Source organism: Polypterus senegalus, chromosome 12, assembly GCF_016835505.1.
Source record: "Polypterus senegalus isolate Bchr_013 chromosome 12, ASM1683550v1, whole genome shotgun sequence".
In the NCBI taxonomy this organism is placed as follows: Eukaryota; Metazoa; Chordata; class Cladistia; order Polypteriformes; family Polypteridae; genus Polypterus; species Polypterus senegalus.
In genome coordinates this window covers 77,540,906-77,563,127 of record NC_053165.1, presented here as the reverse complement: position 1 = coordinate 77,563,127, position 22,222 = coordinate 77,540,906, and the positions used below count along the sequence as shown (strand labels likewise).

The 22,222-nt window shown below is 50.3% G+C and overlaps 1 protein-coding gene across 3 annotated transcripts; it reads left to right on the top strand.

Annotated features, from left to right (window-relative positions):
• dennd1c (DENN domain containing 1C) lies at positions 1-22,155 on the top strand. 3 transcript variants are annotated; one of them, XM_039772399.1, is made up of 23 exons: positions 1-317; positions 3,443-3,507; positions 5,390-5,433; positions 5,523-5,572; positions 5,746-5,865; positions 6,129-6,198; positions 9,923-10,003; positions 10,452-10,538; positions 12,092-12,145; positions 12,260-12,370; positions 12,905-13,005; positions 13,093-13,138; positions 13,226-13,327; positions 13,540-13,665; positions 13,793-13,894; positions 13,981-14,071; positions 14,176-14,216; positions 14,971-15,042; positions 15,494-15,550; positions 15,815-15,943; positions 18,169-18,272; positions 19,798-20,008; positions 20,088-22,155. In XM_039772399.1, exons 1-23 carry the CDS (start codon positions 301-303, stop codon positions 20,649-20,651), a joined length of 2,445 nt encoding a protein of 814 aa, XP_039628333.1. In that variant the 5' UTR covers positions 1-300; the 3' UTR covers positions 20,652-22,155. The 3 variants fall into 3 exon arrangements, with proteins under 3 accessions (XP_039628333.1, XP_039628334.1, XP_039628335.1); XM_039772400.1 differs by lacking the exon at positions 10,452-10,538 and having other exon boundaries at positions 4-317; XM_039772401.1 differs by lacking the exons at positions 1-317; positions 3,443-3,507; positions 5,390-5,433; ... (1 more) ...; positions 5,746-5,865; positions 6,129-6,198 and adding an exon at positions 9,330-9,716.
• The last annotated feature ends 67 nt before the right edge of the window (positions 22,156-22,222 follow it).

Sequence of the window (22,222 nt, the reverse complement as noted above, 5' to 3'; positions counted from 1 at the left end):
AAAAAAAGAGAACGCTGAGGCGTCCCTGTGGCGTAAAACACAAAGTGACAGAGTGCGTCGAGTACGGCAGAGAGAATGGCGCAAAAGAGAAAGAGAGAGAGAGAGAGAGAGAGAGAGACACGGGCCATCGTCACCGCGCCTCGGCTGTGCAAGGCAGCACACAGGAAGTCTGCAGCCACCACAGGCTCCGGAGGCGACAGGCAGCAAAGATGAGCCCGCCGCGCTGACGGCACGCCACGGACAGACACACAGACGGACCGACCGACCACGCCAATGGGCTCGTGAGGACGGGCTGCCAACATGGGCTCCAGGATCAAGTAAGTGCCACCGCCGCCGCCGTCTTTGCCCGTCTTCTATGTGTGCTCAGCGTCTCTTTTTCGGCCTGCAGCCCTGTGGTTACATCATCGACTTCCTTCCACCCAGGCAGCACCTGCCATTGCTGCCATCGCTGTAGGCACCCTGAATCTGAACAGAAAGCATCCCCCCGGCCGCCTATAGGCATCCATAACCAACTTTGGGGTCAAAGGCCCCCTTTTTGGGAAAGAAGGAGGCAGCAGTGCCTTAGTAATAATTACAAGTTGTTTTTATATGGTGCCTTTCTGAACAGAAACCTACACAAAGCAAAGAGAAAGTGGAGGTAGGAGACTAAAATGGAGGGTGGCGTGCCACTTCAGTGGGTCAGTAGTGACCTGTCCTGGGGTCACCATTACAAACATCAGAGATAAACAACACGATCAAGAGGTGGCGCTCTGCCACAATCTTCGGACTTTAAAGAGAAAGCAGGTGGATGGTGGTGGGCAGCAGGTGGTCTCAGTTTGACTTTAAGTTTCAGGAAGTGCTCTCGAAACTGAGCATCAAGTGATGTCCACTGAATTGTCAATGGCTGTGTGAGTGTCCTGTTGCCCATCAATGAGTAGAGAACATCTCGAATGGCCTGATGGTCACCCAAGCGTTCATGAGAGTGTGTGTCAAGGGTTGGCCACCACATGGCATTGGGAGAGACCCGCTGTCCATCAAAAGGTTGCTGTCCACTGATTGGCTAATAAGATCTTAGGGTGGCTCTCACACCTCAGGGCATCTCACATGGAATTCCAGAAGAACAGCAGGAGGTCAAACATGGCTTGAAAAATGATGAAAAGGTGGGCAGTGGTGCCCCCTCCTGCCTGATGGGCTCTGCCTTCTCCGGTGAGATACGGGCACCACTCCCCATGTTAGTAAATGACTAATGGTAAAATCAAGCTGTACTTTATATAGTGCCTTTCCACGCTGAGCCTGAATGTGCTCTTTCTGCCTTTCTCTTTTGTTTGATTGTATTAAGTGCCCCCCCCCCACACACACCCCTGGAGCACAAACCCCATCTTCTAGGGTTTGTGATTTCTAAATCATAGCCTACTGACAAATTTGGAAATGGCTAAAGGCACTATATAAAATGAGGCTTGTGCTGTCATTGTCACCACAGCACCAGACCAAGGCTGACAACAGGAAACGGTTTGCCTGCTAAGCCCACATCTCCGCTCTGCTTTAATAACGTCTGACGTCAAAGTAGGCTTCTTTTCAGTCTCAGACATCGTTACTGTCGTTGTCAAGGAAGACGCGAAGATGCAAATATCTGCTGCCTGGTGACATCTGGGGGCTTTTGTTAATAATACGGAAGGTGGGCAGGCGGGACTTCTGTTAGTCTGCCCAATGATTTGAAGTTGACTTCCTTCAGCAGCATTTAGCACAGCACAGAAGCCAACCTCAGACGACATGACGTCCACTTTGGGACACACCAAGCCTGTCAGCTGATGCAGCTAATAAAAGAGGCAGCAGCTCTACCAGCTGTGCCAGCTTGCCTGCCCACCTTTGTTTCTCTTAAAGTGTAAGCGTGTCTGGGACCTTCAATGAGTCTTGGAGTTGTGGAGGGTGGAGGGGGCAAACATTCATATTCAGAAGTCTGGTTAATTTCGTCCTCACTTGGAGCTGCTGGACAGGAACTTGGACCACTGGCCTCAGAGTGTGAAGACAGCCAGCCAAGCTAAAGGAGAATGGTTGTCAGTCTATGGGCAGGTGGGCTTCTGACTGCAAGGGCAGCCTCCTTCAACAGAGGGCTCTCCATTTCATCTTCACAATGTAATGCAAGAGAGAGTGAGAGAGAGCTGGGAAAGGCGCTATATAATAGATAAACAGAGTGATAGGGAGAGCATTATATACAAGACAGGTGACAATAAGAAAGGCAATGTATAGAAGATGAAAAGAGAGGGAGATGGGAAGGGCGCTATATAGTCGAGCGACTCCTCAGGGTCTTCTCTTCATGGCAGGCTCTCTCCACTGGAGCCTCACTATGCTTGCTACAACAATCCATGTTGGTCCCTGTTCTTTTCCATGTTATCCATGCCTCCATTTTCAACCCTGCTTATCCATTTCAACCTATGGGAGGTGTGCCATATTCTGAGGATTGAGGGGTTCCCCTAAGCTGTGCTTAAATTCTCATTTCTTTGGCAGAAAATCTCATTCGGGACAACACAGTGTTAAAACCTATGGGGTCTGTAAACTGGGACAACAAGGGGCTCAATGCAGTAGTTAGGGAATAAACCAACCATCTCCAGCATGATGGATGTGCACCTACCCTGCAGACATGAAGGAGCTCACCAATGGGGGCCAAAGTCACAATTCACTGGCCTTGTGCCTGTTCCTGAGTGCTGCCCCCCACACTGTCTGGTGCCTGCTGGTCTCTCAGGTCCAGCTTTGCAGTCAGTGTTCTCTGAGGTGGGCTTATCCTGTTTTTGTCATCCTGTCATATCCTAGGTCATACTATGGCAGTTAATCAGAGTGAAGCAGGCCAGGCTTGATGTTCTTGAGCCAAAGAGTGACATGTTATTGATTGATTGATTGATTGATTGATTGATTGATTTATTTATTTATTTATTTATTTATTTATTTATTCTGCTTCTCTATGTCTCTATCATAGTTACACTTAATTCTCTTCCCATGCACAGAATGGACAAATTTTAAAGCAGACCCATGCAGACACCATGGGGTCCTCACTGACAGCCATTTTTGAGGACTAAGGATTGTCTCTTTAGGGACCTGCTGGGTTATGGAGAAGTCCTACCTGAGCGCCCCCTACAGGACTCACCTTCCTTCAAATTATATCACATGTTCTACTTTGGGGTCTTGGTCACTTAAATGACAGAGCATGTCACTTCAGCCTTGCTGTAAGCGGTCACTCTACTGTGGGAGCTTATCAGGAACCCATCAGACGTGTTAGGAGGTGCACTGAAGGTTGGACTGTGTTCTCAGGGAGTAGGACTGACATCTTCTGGCAGATGAATGTCTGGAGTGTGAAATTGATCTCCAGCTCTCCTGGGCTACCACCACTCAACCACAGGAGCTCTGTGTATCCCACCCTCACCTCCATGTCCAGCAGCTCTCATGATGGCCTCTCTTTCTTGTGTTTCAGAGAGAATCCTGAGAGAACGTTTTATTGGTTCTTTGAAGCTTCCAGTCCCATCGCCAAGGATAAAGGTGAGTGCCTCTTGTGCCGAGCGTCCGGCTATCAGAAGCCAATCAGCTTTTGTCCACATAGACTGCCCTGGTGGTCTTCACTTCACTCTGTCCACCTTTTCCATGTTAAGTGCTTTCTGAGGCTGCTATGGCACTCATTTGGCATCACCCAGTCCAGGTGTCAAATGTGACTGTGCTGATGTGGGCACTTATGAAGTGCCTTGAGTGAGTGTTAAACACTGGCCAGTGCAGAGCTGATTATGACCACGGGGTTCAGGTTCACACATCCCTGGTCACCCAATTTAGCTGAAACCTCTGATTGCTGGTTGATGCTCTGACAAGCAGGACACATTTTGGGCCGTGCTGTGATGTATGTGGAGGGTCATCACTTTAGTCCAGTAGGTGTGTGATGTCCAAGGTCTGGAGTCTCCATTATGGATGTAGGTGATGTGTTCACGTTAATCTGTCCTGGTGCTGCCATAATGGATTAAGTGTGTGAGCATGTTGTCAGATCTCAAAAAGACAAAAGAGAAGAAGAAGAAGAAGAAGAAGAAGAAGAAGAAGAAGAAGGATGGTGGCAGGACCAATGTAATCTTGCTTGGCTGCATATTTATACATGAAGGTGCACCATCAGTGATGTGGAGGTTAACAAGCAGCTTTGACTTTGTGTTGTGACCACCAAGGGGACAAGCTGGTCACGTGTCCCCACTGATGTCTGGAGGGCTCAGTCAAAGGAGACCTTCCACCTGCAGTTGATTGTACTTAAGAGAGACCTGCTGGATGAGACAACTCGCTGCTTAGTTATATCTGAACTCACCTCCCAGTTTAACTGGAGGAGATAACCCACTGACCAGTTAGACTCGACTTGACCTAGTGCTTTGCAGCTTTACTGGATGAGATGGGTCACTGCATAGTCACACCTGAGCTGACTCTGTGTTACTAGACTGAACAGGTCACCTTCTAGATGGGCCTGAGCTGACCTGCCTTCTTCTAGTTTTACTGGGCAATCCCAGCCATCACCCAGATAGACCTGAGCTGATCTGCCATTCCCAGTTTTACTGGTCGAGGTAGATCACTGCCCAGTTACACCTTCTCTGTTTTACTAGATTAAACGGTTGGCCAGCCAGTTGGGCCTGAGCTGACCTCCCTCCTCCCAGTCTTTCTAGACAGCTACTGACCAGTAAGATGCCGAGCTGCTCTTCTTTCGTTTGGTTTTTTTTTTGCTATTTTTACCGAGCCTCACAGTGAGGGACCTGCTAGAAACAGGAAATGAACTCTTTTTTTCTTCATTTTGTCACATCGTCCCCACAGCAGAGCGGCTGCTGCTGCCTATAAATGGAAATGCAGGAGTCTGTGCGGCTCACCTGACGCGGTCTGCTCTTCCTTTTGCTGCTCTTTGCTTTCTTTCACTCCTCCATGTTTACGCTGACCTCTGCACTTGATGTGTCCAGCTGTCCTCACATGGGTGCTTGTTATGCCATCGGAGCAGGACACCCAGACAATGCAGCTTGTGTTTGACACCGATCATCTGAATGCTGCTTGTAAACTGTGCCTTGTGGCCTCGTTCTGAATGCCAGCCAGTTTCACATCTCATTGTTCCGCTCAGCTCAGCCAGATGTGACTTCTGAGTCTTTCATCCAAGTGACATCAGGGCCCGAGATGGCCGTACTTCATTGTGTGGCTCTGCATCATGGACTGTGTGTGTCTTCCTCTCGGTGGCACCAATGAGTGTGCCAGGCTTGGGGGCGCTGGGGGACTTGCAGTACAGGCTTTGCTTTATTATGTCACCTTCATTTCTTCCCAGACCATGTCTTGGGTGGAAGTGAGCGCCCTCTGCAGTGCAATATTTTTACACACCTTTTGTGTTGCCCCCACCGCCCCCATTTTTGTCATCCATCTCCAGATCCTGAGGTACTACTTCAGTATCCAGAAGACTTCAATGACGAGGTAGGACACCCGATGCCAGCTTGCTCTCTCCGCTACTCTCACCTCCTGGACTTTTCCTTATGATTTATTCCCTGTTTTCCCATTTCCAGGAGTCGCTGCAGATTTTGCCCCAGTTCTGCTTTCCTTATGACGTGGAGAGGTAAGAATGAGTGACGTTAGAGCTGCCAAACTCCTGACTGTGTGGAAGACACTAGAAAAATGTTTGACCTTTGGCACACTGGTCACCTGGCCTCTAATAATGTGCTGGGCCATCAAGTATGGGTAACAGTCAAGAGCTGTCCCCACCTGATGTCCCCCATTTGTGCCTTCCAGGGCACGAGATGCTCACGTGGTCCAGAACTTCACCTTCGTCTTGACCGATTTAGAAGGGAACCAGCGCTTTGGGTTCTGCCGCCTCACCACCGGCTCCAAGAGCTGTCTGTGCATCCTCAGGTAAGTCCACAGCCTGGCACCTCTGCCACCTGCCCCAACCCTTCACAAGCAGGCCTCGCTCCCCATACCAGCTGTCCGTTTGGCCACATGACCCACTACCCCACCAGCTGGCGACTCTTCCACAAACCTGAACCTTGGGGTAGGCTGCCCGCTCCTGGTCATCTTAAGTTTCTCCCTTAGCTGCTGGACTGGGCCCACCGATGAAGACGGGCATCAGACGGTCACTGCATGTGACACCAATGCCACCCTTCTCTGTCTTTCAGTTACCTGCCCTGGTTTGAGGTCTTCTACAAGCTGCTCAACTCCTTAGCTGACTACCTGACCAAAGGACAGGTGAGAGCTGCTGCTGGCACCTGTGCCAGTCCTCAGGTGCTCTTGTAACGTCTCAGTTTTGTGTTGTTCTGTTTTCATTCTTCATCATTTCATTTACTTTCATGTCCTGTTTTCTTGGCGCCTTTTTCTTTTCTCTCTTGGTTGTCACCATCTTGGGTCGTCATGATGGCAACCATGTGATTACTGTGTTCAGGCCCCTTGACATGGAGGTCACATGGTATGTGACTTCATCAGGCTGTTAAGGTGGTCTTGCACCCAGGCTACTGGATAAGCCAAGCACCCAAGATGAATCTTCACAACAATGAGTTTAGCTAGGCAGAGGACTTTCAGTCCCACTCAGGGTCTTCGGCGTTGTGACGTCTCAGTTCTGCTCAGTCTTTTGGCTCGTTTTGCTCTTTTGTATTTGCCCCCTGTTTGTTTTTTGGCTGCCCTGTTGGTTTTCTTTGGTTCTTTATCTCCAAGTGTTTTTTGGACTGGCATTTTTCACCTCAAAAACCACAAAATGTGACCCGTGGGTCTGGACTGTAGGGTACAGGGTGGAGACAGGGTGATCGGTGGTCCCGATTAATGCCCCAGAGCACTGAACGCTATTCTGATACTGTGGAATACGCAGTCAGCTCTGAGGATGTGTAGACGACTCAAATCACACAAACGTGCCATCTGCAGACCACCTGGTACTTTTGACCAGCGCCATGCAGAATAGCCACACACACACTAAGGCTACGTCCACACTGAACTGGCGTTGTTAAATGATCTCTGTCACACTAAAATGACTATAAATACACTCGACACAGACATTCGTCACACAGGACATGCGCAGATTGACAGACATTTAAAGGACGTGTCCTCCTCGACAGGATCGTGATGCCAGTGACAACATGAACTGGTCAATGATTTGCTTTTGTGCTCGTATGCGGCATTCAAACACAATGCAATTTAGGTGCGTTCAGGTAAGCAGCACGACAAACGCCATGGACAGCAACTCCTCTGTGCCCGCCATGTTGGAATACATTTTTTCTTCTGTGAACGATGACCAATCAGGGAATGAGCCACTGTATCAAGCAGGATCCAATCAGAGAAGGACTGCGTAATAAGCTTGAACAAATCAGCGTGCGATTAGCTCTGCACTCCGTGTTTTCCACATTCGACTTTTTCATCCTCCCACAGTGCAACACCAAGCTGACGTTTCCAGAACAGCACGCCATTGGGGAGCGTTTTCCAAAGTCTCCATTTTCAGAGAGGTAGTGTGGAGGAAAGGTGAAAATGGAGGCTGCTGTCAGTGTAGCCTTAGACCTCGTGTGCACCAACATGAATGTTGCGTTTTTATACGTTGTGTCCTTTCGTTCGCACCTTTGATTGTCAAGAAACAAACTGATTAGAAAACGCTCTTTCAAAATGGCGGGTCTAGTGTAGCAGTGTGAACAGGTAAAGCGCATGATGAGGCACTGACTTCAGTTTGCTCCCCTGTCCTCTCTTGTTCTCTCCTAACTTCTCTGCCTCAGCTGATGAGAGCCCCGTCCTGAATCACTCAGAGATATCTTTGTATTTATTCTGGCAGGTCTCTCGCTCTATGCTGTATTTCTGGGGCTTTTACTAACGTTGAAACTGTTAATTGCTGCTGTGCTTCATCATCTGCCCACACAACGACACCGTGTGGGTTTCACTTGTTCTTTCAGAATCTCAATTTTACTTTGGGTTTAAACACGCGGTGCTTTGGGTTGGCGGTGTAACATCACCGTGACGTGAGGGCAGCATTAGGGCAGCACTCAGGGTGTGCGCGGTCAGTGCCCATCAATCCATTCCGCCGTCACCTGAAGGACGCCATATGTCATGCGTCATGTCGTCACCGTCTTCTGTGTGAGTCATGATTCTCATTCACTCCACTTCTGATTCTTTCGAGATCAAACTGAATCCTCTGGCGCTGCTGATTCTCTCTTTCACCCCACAAGTGCATTACAGTCACTAAACCGTTATAATAGAAGGTACCCAGTGTTTGTTGGGCACCATTTGTTTTTAGAATTGTTTTAAATTGAATATATGAACGTAATATTAAACTAAAAAAATCGGTGTCCCTCAATCATTCAACAAATACGACAGATGAAATAAAATGTGTAAAGTTCTTGCCTTCTACTTTAATGTGCACTTTTCAACCGCTCATTGATTGCACCACCATGTGCCATTTACTGATTCCTTTAAATCTGAACAATCATTTGATTTACAGATTGAATTATTACCCGAGAACAAGTCAAACGATTCTCATTCATTTAATTCTTAAGGTGAAATATTGTCCTGAAAAGGACTCAAACGATTCTCGATCATTTCATTTGCTAGCCAGAACATTACCCGAGAATAAGTCTTACAATCCTCATTCACTGTTTCCCTCAAATTCAAACTGAATACTCACGAAAAAGGTGCACGATTCTCATTCTGTTGTTATCTGAGAACGAGTTAAAGGATTTTCATTCCTTTGAACTCAAACTGAATCGAAATCCTAAGACCTAGTCTCACAATTGTCATTCATTCAATTCTCAAGGTGAATCCTTATGACAAGAACGAGTCTCACGATTCTCATTCACTTGATTCGCCAACCAAATCATTACCCAAGAACAAGTCTTACAACCCCAGTGCATTCGATTCACTGAGTTCTACAAATTTGAACTGATTACACGTGAAAGAGTAAAGAGAATACACAATTCTCAAAACCAAATCCTTAACTGAGACAGAGTTAAATGATTTTCATTCATTTGATCTTAAACTGAATCATTACCCAAGAACAAGGTTCAAGATTCTTGTTCATTTGATTCACAGACTAATTCATTATCTCAGAACGAGTCAAATGATTCTCATTTATCTTATCTTGAACTGAATCGTTATCCTAAGCCCAAGTCTCACAAATCTGGTTCATTTTCATCCACCAACTGACTCATTACCCGAGAACAAGTCTCACGATTCTCACTCATTCGATTCATGAACTGAATCATTACACTTATGATTCTCTAACATATCGTCAAATTTTCATCATGCATTTTAACTGTGCTCTCATTCTCTATGTCCTGAAGCAAGACAACGTCATATGAGCTATCAGCATATTAAATATCTAATTATTACATTATATATTTGCAGTGTGATCAGAAGGGACTTCCCATATTTGATGGCCTTGAATCCCCCTGAGGAATCGAATGAGTCAGAAGAAGCAAATCACTTAAGTGGGTAGTTTGATGGACTCGTCTCAGTAAAGCAAATCGAATTGAGTGGCGACTATCTGTCCCCTGGGCACTCCCACTGACTGCTGGGACTGGAAATCTTCTCGATGTCACCGACACGCCTTCATTACGTTTGTATTCATCCCAGTAACAATCCATGAAACCTCCATACCATTAGAGGCAAACAAGACTGATGGCTTCACTTTCCTATTTCTACCGTCCACTGGGAACTGCAAAGTGACAAACACACTCTGGGGACCCTCTGTCAGTCTTGTGGCCCTGCTAGTCACCGTCACACACTTCAATATGACTGAGGTGATGCCATAAGCAGCATCTGATTTTTTCGTGTGCTATGTAAGCCCCCACCACTTTCAGGAGCCCTCTTGATTTTAAGACGCTCACCTCTTTCTTCTCCTTCTTCGTTGACGTGTCCATCTTGCCCCCCAGAAAGATGTGACACACCCCACCTGCACAGGTGACGATTAACGCGTCTCACTTTTTCACGCTTGCTTTCTCCACAGAGAAATGAGATGCTGCAGCTGCTTTCGGTCTTGTATGAGCACTCGGTCCCACAGGAGGGCAACCCCATCATCCTGCAGTTTGTAAGTATGGCCTAGTTGTGTGACAGTGAAAGGCGCTACATGTCGCTGTTGATGATAGGAATGTCAGGTTCATACATTATCCCATTGAAAACAAATGAGAACCTGAATTGAGAAGAAGCAGTTGGTTAGTGCAGCTGAGGTCGGGGGTGTTGTGGGAATGGGGGTTGGTATCGGGTGGGGGGGGGCTATCACTGCCAGGTGGCTCAGGGTTCAAATCCCGCTCTGTGTAATGTGGCTCCCTCTGCTGGCCATTCCTGAGAGCTCTGGTGTTCACCATGAAAGGTGCTCTATAAGACAGGAGGTAAAGGGTACAGCAGATTTCATCGTGGGGTTTGCATTTAGGGGCTGCACCCACAGGTCCCTACTGGGGCCATTCCAGCACCTTTAACAGCTGAGCCCTCCGGTCTTCCCAGATGAGAGTCCAGTAACCTTCTGTTTTCACAACAAGGACCAGCAGATGCAGATAGCCATTGGGGCCCAACTCTGCCAGCAGCACTACCGAGCTCTGAAGGGCCTGTCTGGGGACGGGCCATGGGTGAGTGCCGGGACCCCTGCTCCCCCGTTTGGAGTGTTTACACCTAATCACACTAACCCCAGTAATCCTGCATGGAGTGGAGTGGCTGACAAGCAAGCAAGAGATGGTGAGGTCATTGTACCGGGGCTTTGTCAAACATACAGTCCACTGGCATCTTGGGTGCGGCCGCCCCCTCGTGTAATTAAGGGTGATTGTGATCTTTGTGAAGACCCCACACCTCTGGAGTGTGGCTTCACTAACCGATACCGAGGGGTCTTGGCTTGGATGTCTTACCAAAGGCAGGCCTCACCCCCGTGCAGATTCACAGGCCTATGGTGGCCTCCAGCGGCACCCAACATTCAAAATATTACTGTTCTAATGGCTGTGCCCCTGGCCAAGTGGTCTTCTTTGTCACCTTTGCCAATGGCACAGCTACACCATTCCACTAAGCCCTCCGGTCCTCACGTCCAAACATCTCACACCTGGCAAATGCATGTCTCACCCCTAAATACTAATGCCAGCTAACAGGCTGAAGGAGCTTGGGCACTGTGCCTGCTGTCTGCGTTGCAGGGATGGGTCAGATTTAGCTGCCTATGAAGCCAGCAGACAACACCAGCAACTGACTTCTGACCACAGCATCCCTGAGTATCGGCTGAGTGCTGACCACTGTAGATGACCGGAACACTCCGCCTGTCCACCATTAACTAGATAATCCCCAGTGCCCGTGTCCAACCTACACCACAGATACCAACCATCAAAGTGCAATACCACGTGCTGGACAACACTACAGGGCTGTGTCAAATCAGCTGGACACTGACCAGAAGGACTGCCCAGCTTGAGCCAATAACAACTGGCAGTACTTTCTAACAAGCACCTAAAGTTAACTGGAAACTGACCAGCAGATGTGCACTACTAACCAATAAAGCTCAGTACTGCCAGCTGGGTGATGACCGCCATGCCGTTACCATCAGAGCTGGCCAGGATGACAGGAATGCTGACCATAATTAACTCAAAACTAACCAGTGGACGTGATCTGCATGAGCTCAGTACTAACCAGTGAAGCTCAGCACTGCCTGATGGACATTAACCATTGAGTTTTCTTCTTCTTCTTCTTCTTCTCCTCCTCCTCTCAGTGAAGTTCTCCAGGATGAAGTGAATGCTGGTCAGTTTTAACTGCTCACCAATCTCTTCACAATGGACGCACACTGGTAACACTGGGCAGGCCACGCTAGAGCCGTCCAACATGTACTGGACAGAATGAGACCCCTGCAATGTCACTGGGCTGGTGACCAGTAGAGTATGTGCTGTGTGGGCTGGGCCAGTCACTGTGATGGTGACCATCTGTGCTCTCAATCCGCTGCTCTCTGTGAGTAAGGGACACTGCCCATGGTGGCTGGCAGGTGGCTTTTCTGGACACAGTGCCACCTGCAGTGGAGACTGGGGCATACCAGTCTTTGAGATCCTCGCCAAGCTGACAAGCAGACTTTGGTGAATGGTCATTGTTTTGAAATGCGCTACACATGCGCTGTGTTTCCCTCCTTCATCAGGCTAACTTGTCTTCCTCTCCATTTCAGCTCCCCTATTTCATCGCCCCAGATGCAGGAAGTCTGCCCACCATCCCGGAGAATGTAAGTGGGCACTCTGTCTGGCATGCCAAGTGCACCGGGAATGCGAGGTGAAAATCTGAGGACATCTCTATGGAGGTCCCACTCATCACTGTCTCTCCCTGTGTCTGTCTGCAGCGTAACCTGACTGAACTGGTGGTCTCCATGGACGTGGACAACATGCTGAACCTTTATGCCAGCCTGCTATTTGAGCGGCGCATCATCCTGACCAGCTGCAAGCTGAGCACTGTGAGTCCACCACTGCTGCCTCGCTTGGTCACTTCGTGCTGAAAGCGGCTGGCCGATCCTACATCTCTAGTCCTTATGTGTGGCCTTTCAGGTCACCCGCAGGCTCCACTGGCGCTTTTTTTATTATTACGATCATTAAGAGCTTCCGACAGTCAGCAGTGGACCACACCGAGGCGCAGACCCCAAACGGTGGTCCTCTATCTTCTCATCAACTTGTCCAATGAAAGTCTTGGGTTCCAGGGGCAGCAGGCCATAATGAGAAGCAGTCATTACATGCAGGGCACGGTGCCAGTGTGCAGCTACACAGAGGTCGGGTCTCAGGAATGATGGGTTCCCCATTTTTTACCCTTAGTGGGCCAGTCTTAACCCCCCTCTCCACCTTTGTACCCACTTTGTTGTTCAGGTGAGTGCCCTCTAGCTGTGCCACTGTACTGCGCTGCACCCTCGCCCAGACTGCACTTCCCCACTTTCACCTGTAGATGGAGGCAGCACTCCTATGATGATCTGACTGACCCGTGTCCATTGCCCCCTCAGCTGACGGCCTGTGTCCACGCCTCCACTGCCATGCTCTATCCCATGTACTGGCAGCACATCTACATACCAGTTATCCCCCCGCAGCTGCTGGACTACTGCTGGTGAGTGCCCGCCGATGACCGCCTCCACCCCTCGGCCCTCCCCGCTGTCCTCTCAGCTAATCCTCTCGCCTTGTCCTTTGTCCCCAGTGCGCCCATGCCTTACCTGATTGGTGTCCACTCAAGTCTCATCGAGGTAAGAGGGGTTGGAGCTCCCTGGCCATTCTTGACCAGCCATTTGCTTCATCTTGATGTCTGAGGCCTCGTTTCTTCTGATTTGTAGAAAGTTCGGAGCAAAGCCCTGGATGATGTGGTCATCATAAACATCGACACCAATACGCTGGAGTCGCCTTTCCAGGACCGGAGCAAACTGCCCATGGACATCGTGAGTGCTTACTTTACACCTGTGACACCATGAGGTGCACTTGGGAGCTTAGGACGGTTGTGCTTGGGTGAGCAGGTGCATACATGAGGGCACAAGGATGTGGCATGGGTGGTCTGCTTGGGGGCTCATGGCGATTGAAAGGCCACTGACATGGTGCCACACTGGCATTAAAAGTTAAAGCAGTAACATTGAGTGCCCTCTGCTCTCCTCAGATGTCCCAGTTAAAGATGAGGCTCAAGAAGCAGTCTTCTTCCACTGGAGATGGGGTAGCACGGGCATTTCTGCGGGCACAGGCCCTGCTGTTTGGGAGCTACCGGGAAGCGTTGATTGCTGAGGCGGTGAGTCCATAGTGTCCTCTGTGTGGTGGTCATTAATCCTGTGATGGAGGTCAAGGGGTGACCTGTGGGGCTCTGGAGTGCCACATCTGGAAGGTGCCAGTAAGCGGACGTCTCTTTTTCTCCTCAGGATGGACAAATAGCCTTCAACGAAGAGGCCTTTCTGAACCACGGCTCTGACAGCATGAGGGCCTTCCTGCAGGACGCCGTCCACCTGCAGCTCTTCAAGCAGGTAGCTCAGGGGGGTGACGTCCTGATGTCCCTGGAGTGGCACTTGTGCCTGTTCTCACTGCTCCTTCTCTCTGTCGCCTCCTTCAGTTCATCGATAATCGACTCGAGAAGCTCAATGCAGGGCAAGGCTTCAGCGACATCTTCGAGGAAGAGATCACACGCTGCAGCCTTCAGACAGGTGAGGGTCATCGGGCTAAAGGTGTCAAAGAGGGCATCAAACGGGGCACCTTGTGAGGAACAAGTAGTAACGTTAACAGAGCCACTCTCTGTGTGCCCATGCAGGTGGAAACAAGTCGTGCCAGCATTTTGTGGAGAATTTTAAGGTAAGATGGCGAGCCACGGCCGGCATATGTGGAATTATCACAAGTCTTATGACAGCCGGCTGGCCGGTGACAAACTTCAAACAGCTGACCGTGTCAGGACAAGCCAGCTGATCCCACAGTAGTGAGAATGTCAAGAATGTGCTTGGCCAGCTGGGTAAAAGGCCAATGGGCACTCCATTGTGCCAGCCTGTGATCCTTCTGTTAGCAGCCTGGCATCACTTAATTCATCTGCCTTTACGCCCACCCGTCCACCTCTCAGTCCACCTGTCCATTCCTGCTCACTGAATGCAGCACTCTGTCTGTCTGCCTGCCTGTCTATCTGTCTCTTATATAGCGCCTTTCCTGTCTATTACACATTGATGTTTCTAGGTACAAATTCCTCATATAGCGCCTTTCATATCTTTTTATTGTATGGTGTGTTTCTATCTGTATTTATCTCTTGTGCTGTGCCTTTAATATTTTGGTGCAGCACCTCTCACATTTCTGTTATATAGCGCCTTTCATATCTCTCTATCCATCTCCGCCTCTGTGCCATCCTACCCACCCACTCCTTCTTCCGTTTGGATTGATCAGTATGCAGTGCTGTGCCCACCTAACTTTCCCAGATCACCACTCCTTCCACACTTGCACTATTCAATCCCACCCCTAGGTGGTGCCAGCATTTCCATGTTCAGTTCTCACTTGGTATCTCTGATGCCAGTCTCTGTTGGTGCCCACTGTGCCATTGCTCTCAGGGTCTTCTTTCTCTCCACAGAAGGGCAGCGGGGTTCTGATCCACACAGTGAAGTCCAGAGCCAACCCAACGGTGAAGAACATTTATAAATATGTAAGTCGAGTGCCCCTGAGGTACAAGTGGGCTCTTGGTGGGCTCGGTCAACCCATTATGTTGCCCATAATGTCTCAATCAGGAGGAGTTTATCTGATTACCTCCGTGGGGTTTGTGCCCAGTGGCTGCTGCTGCCCACTCCACAGGTGGCACTCTGCAGGATGCACTTCAAAGCTGTGTCTTTTCCTGAAGCTTCAGTGTGTCCAGCTGAGTCTCGATGCCAGCCAGGATGGCAGTGTCAGTGTTGGGCTGTTTTAATGGAGGCAAGCTGGTGGCAGGTCAATGGGATCCATGGGCAGGCAAGTCCACCCCCTTGGTGTCAAAGTCTAAGCCTTTCTCTTCCTGGCAGAGCACTGTTGGCACTACCTGGCCTTTGTCACCCAGGCTGTCATTAGGGTTTAGTGGGCACTCCTTTAATACTCTAATCACCTTGCCCTCTAATTTTTCTCAGGCCAAAGGACATGCCAAGCTGGGATTGAAAGGGATGAAGAGTCGCCTGAGGAACAAGGTGAAGTGGGCCAGCTGGGGGCACTCGGCCTCCTTTAGGGTGGCGGGTACCCCCTTCACATGCTCTAAGTCTCATCAGTGATTCCTGTACCCCAGTCAGGCTGTGTTCTGGTTTGTGTCAGAGCTGTAATGGGACACAGGCTCAGAAGTGCTGCCCAACTCCAGACCCTTGATGTGTCCTCACCAACCTGGACGCCAGCGTTAGGACTTGCATGCCAACAGCGGACCATTCAGCTGACGCTCTTTTATTTTTTTTCAAGAACAGGATGAAGAGCGCCACCTGCAGCGTGGAGGGTCTCTGCGCCTTGACCAGCAGCTCGCCCCGCAGTTCCAGAGGAGGGTCCAGTCGGATTGTCTGCAGAGCCGCCTGCCCATCACACAGCACTTCGGACAGGTGATCCTGTGCCCACAGCTGATCTGTGCCTTGCCCTCTGTGCCCACTTTCATTTACACTTTTGAAGAGTGACAGCATTTACAAGCTGGTGATTGACTGTTTATAGCGCCTTTCCAAAGTGTGCACCACAACATAGCTGACCAGTTTCTGTGTTTGTACAGTGGGAGCACTGGGAGGTGTAAAGCAATGCATTGATAGCCACACAGAGAGTCTCTGATGTGCCTGGCATTTTATATAGCGCCTTTCACAGTGGGCACATGCTTTAAATACATGCTTCGGTCGTTTCTGTATTTATAAAGTGTGACTTGTAGAGGATCACATGGGGGGTGAAGTGATAAAGTTTGAGATCTATAATGTTATATATAGCGCCTTATATCCCAAAGCCCTTTAGAAACCAGTAATGTTACACAATTCACTAAGCAGCGAGGACTGGAGCTGGCAATTTCATACAGCGCCTTTTGGCCAGGAGCTGTTACAAGCCTACTTCCGCTACTTGAATAGTTATGCATTTATGGCTGATGAAGTGACGTGTTCGGGTTATTAGGCGTGAAGGTCGATTTGTTTAAATTTATATAGTGCCTTCCACGATACTACACTGGGAGAGAAGCAGTGCTGAGGTCTGCCCTCCCAACGTGCTCTCCATGCACAGTGGATCACTGAAGGGTTAAATGAGTGAGTCGGGGATCGCAGGGCGAAATCAGCGCAGGAATTGAAAAGAGCAAATTTGTGCGTCTCACCGCTTGGCCACAAGAGGGCGACATTACAATTTGATCTTGTCCGAAATTCGGTAGTCGTTGTAATGAACGGACGCGCCGCAATTTTATTATTTTTATTTTATTTTTATCTCTGTTGACCTTTTTACTACAAACACCAGGTGGCGTTGAGTGACCACCTGTGATATGGCCGACGCAAACTCACATTTTATTTAATATAGCGCCTTTACATAGTGAGCACATTCCTTCTGTTTTTCTTGGATTACTTAAAGGTGAAGTGTCAAACATGGGCTGGTGGTAAATGATGCTTGCAAATTTATATAGCGCCTTTCTACAGTGAAGACAATTGCAAAGCATTTCAGGGTAAGGTGCAGTTATTTTCATGTTAAAACGGTTGGAGCAACTGACGAAGTAAATGATTCTCGGAGAGCCAATGCTAGGAGCTGCAGCGTCTGATTTTATATAGCGCCCTCCATACCGTAGTCATCACAAGATGCTCTAGATGTATTACATAAATGGAGCGCTGAGGGGTTAAACGAGTTTGTCGGGGGTCCCACGGCGGATAAGCGCAGCAGACGAAACTGCAGATCCGTGCCTCACACCGCTCAACCACTAGAGGGCGACATTGGCCGGAGTTTAACGTACGTAATCAGCGCGCTTCAGCAGCACTGATGGATCTCTTTATATGGAGAAGAACCCAAGTTGGCACTAGCAGAGGATGGCACACTCATGATGGTCTGCAGTGCTGGGCCTTAGAGTCAAGTCTTGGGTTTGAGGGACCATTAGGAGAGGTGTTTATTAAATGGTAACGGGTGTTGGGTGTGCCGCCGTGACCTGCCTCATGCAGACACACATTTAATTCTATATAGCGCCTTTCCACAGCGAACACAACTATCTTGCACTTGTCTGTATGTTTTTCTGCACTGTGATTGCCGGAGGGAAGGTGAAGTTTCTCCCCAAGGGTGACACATGGGCTCAGTAGCTTGTCATTTGATATAGCGCTTTTCTGCCTTGAAAACTGCCCCGAGGCACGACAGAAGCAGAGAACAATTGTTTCCATGTTACTGACAGAGTGACCGACTCTCTGAGAGCCACCCCAGGGTGCTTTACGTGTGTTCCGTTGAATGCGCCGCTCGGCGCCGTTAAACCTGCGGCTTTGCGGGTCACAGCGGTTTCGCCACAAGAGGGCGGCATTGCGTTTACTCTTTGGCCGAACTCCTGCTTTGGGTCCAAAGTACGACATGAGCGCGGCGCGTTTGTCTGATTATTATAGCGCCTTTCCACAGTGAACCCCACTCTCATGCACTTCGTTTTCTTTTTCTGCGTGGTGATCACTGGAAAGTGAAGCGCCGTGCTCAGGCTCCCCACTTTGGCTCAGTGGTGAGGACTGATGCTTGTCATTTAATGTAGCGCCTTTCACTTTGAGGTTCAGTACTGCTGCTGTCACTCTGTCATATTTGGGAGGGACACGTGTGATACAGCAAGCCTGACTTTGTCTCCTCCTTGTTTCAGTCTCGACCTCGACGTCCCACCAGACGCTATACCAGTCCTCTTGAGGAGGGCATTACAGTGCAGGAGCCTGGCACGTGCGGACTGGACTTAGACAGCGATGACAGGTGAGAGGTCACTCCTAAATACATGAATGTGTGCGGTGCTGGGACTATGAATAGGCAGCGAGGGTGCTCCCTCGCCAGGCTGCCCAGTAACATCACGATCCTGGCATTGGTGCACTGGTGGCACGGTATGAGCCAGTCCTGCAGGGGGTACCAGTACCTGGCATCTGCTCTCCTTGCCAGTGGTGCAGCCTTTGCTCCTCCACTTGACTTCCATCCCCTTCAGTGCTCATTTATTCCTGGCTCAGGCCGCTGGGAGGCGGAGCCAATCAAGGCAGTCATTAATGTCATTTACAACCTACAGGGGGCGCCATTCTGCCATTTATACACATGCTGATGGTGTGGGCTGACGTCCTCTCCTTACGTTCATCCATCTTCTAAATTTGTTTATTCCCTGCCTGCATTATGGGAAGGCAGAGGTGATCCGGCCCGTCACCAATGTGAATACTGCAGGGGGCGCCAGCACAGCACTGGTACCCTACTAATACTGTCTAGTGGCACAGGTCGCACTCCTCTGCACATCTTCTATACTCAAGTGTTCCTGGTTAAGGGCATCGGGAGGGTGGGGCTGGGAGACCACCAATGTAAAATGCAAACCAGTCCTGCAGGGGGCACCACCACATCTCAACTTAAACCCCAATCAGTCATTTACCAGCTTAAGGTTGCTGGAGAAGTAGGAAGGAGTACTGCAGGGGGCGCCACTTGTGCTTTACAAGTCCAGGGCTCAGTCAGCCATCTTCTTTACTCCTGGGTGGAGTCGACCTGAGCAATCCGTGACGTAAAGTGGGATGGAGTCCGCCGGGGGGCCCCAGTCCAGCAGTGCAGGCTGTGCTCCCCCAATCACGTTGATAACTGCTGGGGGGTACAGGGGATGTAAAGTAGAAAACCGTCCTACGGGGGGGGGCGCCAGCACACCCCTTATGCCCAACTTAACTTTCCAGTGGTGTGGTGGGCACTCGTCTTCAGTATTCATTAATAACCTTTAATGCTTCAGGAGGTGCAGCCTATCTGACTAATCATTGATGTAAAGTACGATGGTGTCCACCGGACCACCACTGATACACAACTGGTACCTTCTGTTGGTGAAGGCTGTGCCCCCAACCCCCACCCCGTAACATCCATCCATCCATCTTCTACACTCATGTCTTCCAGAGCCGGACAATCACTGATTTAAAGTATGGTGGAGTCCACCGGGGGGCACCAGACCACCACTTATGTCCTCCAGTGACGCATGCTGTGCAGACCCCCCATACTGCTTGGTTCCCACTCAGGTGTATTTGAAGGTCCAACCAGTGAAAGCACTCGCATGGGCAAAGTGGGAATCAGTCCTGGAGGGGGCAAAGTGGGAATCAGTCCTGGAGGGGGCACCATGCCCCCCCTTAGTGAATTTCTCCCCAGACATCCTCGATTCCAGAGTCAGTTGTCCCCTTAGACCTCCAATCTCGGCCGACCAGGACGCTAACAGATAAAGGGTCCTGTGGGCTTCCCTCCAGGTGCCCTCGAGTCAATGGGTCTCGTTCACCCTCAGGTGCCACGACGGCAGAGAGCAGATGACGCTGAGCGCCCAAAGCGAGCCCCTGGAGGAGATCGATGGCTTCCTCTTTTCCAAGTCGGGGGACATGGACCTGCTGGGGGAGATTTTTGAAACGCTAAACACCCAGAGCAGCCAGGAGAGGGGGCTGCTGTACGGGACCCGCAGCCTGGACGTCTTCTCAGATGGCACGGACTACGTGAACCGGGTAAGCGAGCCGCCATTCAGCCTCCTGCCGCGGGGCCGGACGCCCGCCCCTCTGAACGTCTTTGTGTCTTCACTTCCAGGTGAGATCCATCACCCCCAGCGAGGAGAGCCTAACCTCCCCACTCTGGCACATCACCACGGATACGGACTGGGAGCTCGAGGAGGAGGACGAGATGTCCCTGGAAGCCTCTTCTACCGAGGAGATCGCATCCTCTGAGCCGCCACCAGCCAAAAGTGAAAAGGAGCCCCCATCGCCCAACATGCTGGTGGTGCCTGCTGTGCCCGGAGCTTCGTCAGACACTGGCGACAAACTCTCAAAGCGCAACAGTGGAATGTGGGACCGGGGGGTGTCCGAGGATGAGAACTCCCGGAAAAGCACGGAAGGAAACACCTGTGTGGAGAAATCCCCCTCCGCCTCCTCCTCCACCAGTGGGATACCTTGGGAGATTGGGAAGCAGACGGTGGAGGAAGACGCAGAGGAGCCGCTACGATTGGATCAGGCAGAACCGGAGTCAACCGGACGTGCGAGGAGGCCGAGTGGAGAAGGTGGCAGCGATCAGCCTCCCCAAGAGGTGGCAGCACCCTGCCCAAAGATCACTCTCGAGCAAGAGGAGCCCCCAGGTGGCATCACACCTCAGAGGTGAGGAAAGACCACCTGTGGGAAACCCCAACCTGCGGACCCCGAGAGTCCTGTCGACGGTGGCGTTGTTCCAGTCTAAGGCCACCGAGGTGAAGTTCGACACGTACAGACCAGCTCTGGCGCGCTTCTACGGCATTAAACGCGGTGTGGAGACCCCCCAGGAGAAGGTCCACAAGGCCCCAATTCCAGATCCTCCCCAGAAAGTGAAGTCACTGACCACCAGGTTAGCAGAGGAGCTCCCTGATCAGCAGGAAGGCTGCCCAGCTGAGGAGTCCATGCCCACCCTGAAGAAAGTCTCAGAGCTGAAGAAACGGTTTGAAGCCTAATGGCGTGAGTTCCGTTGAAAGAGACCCCAAATGTCATCTGTCATCCTCCCACTAAGGACCTGCATCCAACTGCCAATGCCCACAAATCAGGTCCCCCATCAATAAACTCCCCACAGAGAAGGTGGGCACCACGTCCTGTCTACACCCCTCTTGCCAGGTCTACATGGGCACACTGGTCCAGCTCACCACCCACAGAACTGAAACGTCTCAGCCCCCAAGCTCTGAATGGTGCCCAATGCAACTGCTGCCCCTAGTGGCCTAAACACAGCAGCAGAGCATTGTCAGCTGCTTTGGGCCACCTGCCACCTCTATGCCAACCCACTCTGGACACTTTGTAGGATCAGAACTGGCAAGGAGCGTGACTGCTGACAACACGGGAACCACCACTTCACTCCTCCTAGTGATGACCACTGTAGTAACCTGCCAACATTGTGGCTTCCTTGTCATGCCCATCACACCACTGGGTGAGTGAGTGATGCCCCTTACAGGGGCCAAGAAAGCCAGCAGCTCCACTCGGAATGAGGACACACCGATGACCACCATAATGCCTACCTAGGAGGACCATGCCACAACAAAAACACGTGAGGCCATCAAGGAGGTGTGCCAAGCACATGACATCTCCAAAATGGTCCCTCAAACCCAAGACTTGACTCTAAGGCCCAGCACCAAAGACCACCATGAGTGTGCCATCCTCTGCTAGTGCCAACTTTGGTTCTTCTCCATATAAAGGGATCCATCAGTGCTGCTGAAGCTCCTGCCAGGCTGGCCCTGCAATATGCCAACTAAACTCTCATCCTCCCACTGCCAAGAAGGCCTGGCCTGCCTGTCCCTACACACCCCTGAGCATATGAAGATGGTGGTCTCATAGACTTGGCACCCATCACTTGCCAAGGTGTTTCCACCTATTTGGCCACAACCTACAGAATTCCCAAATATGGATGGGCACCCTGCCATCACATAACCCTTACAAACACGGTGGCCACACATTGAGGTCTCAGGAGGATGAATGGCAGTCCACCTTGGCAGATGCCATGGACAGCCAATGGACCAGGTGCCACCGCTGCCACTCATTTCATTTTGAATTTTGAGGCCCTCTTACTGCTAGTACTGTAAAATTTTTTTTAAGATGTACCCACGTTTTTGTAGCCCAGCTTGAAGAAATAAAGAAGTCAAATCAAAATACGTATGTGTGGCAGTGGTTATGGGCATGTGACCAGGCTGCCAACAGGTAGCTGTAATGCCATGTTCT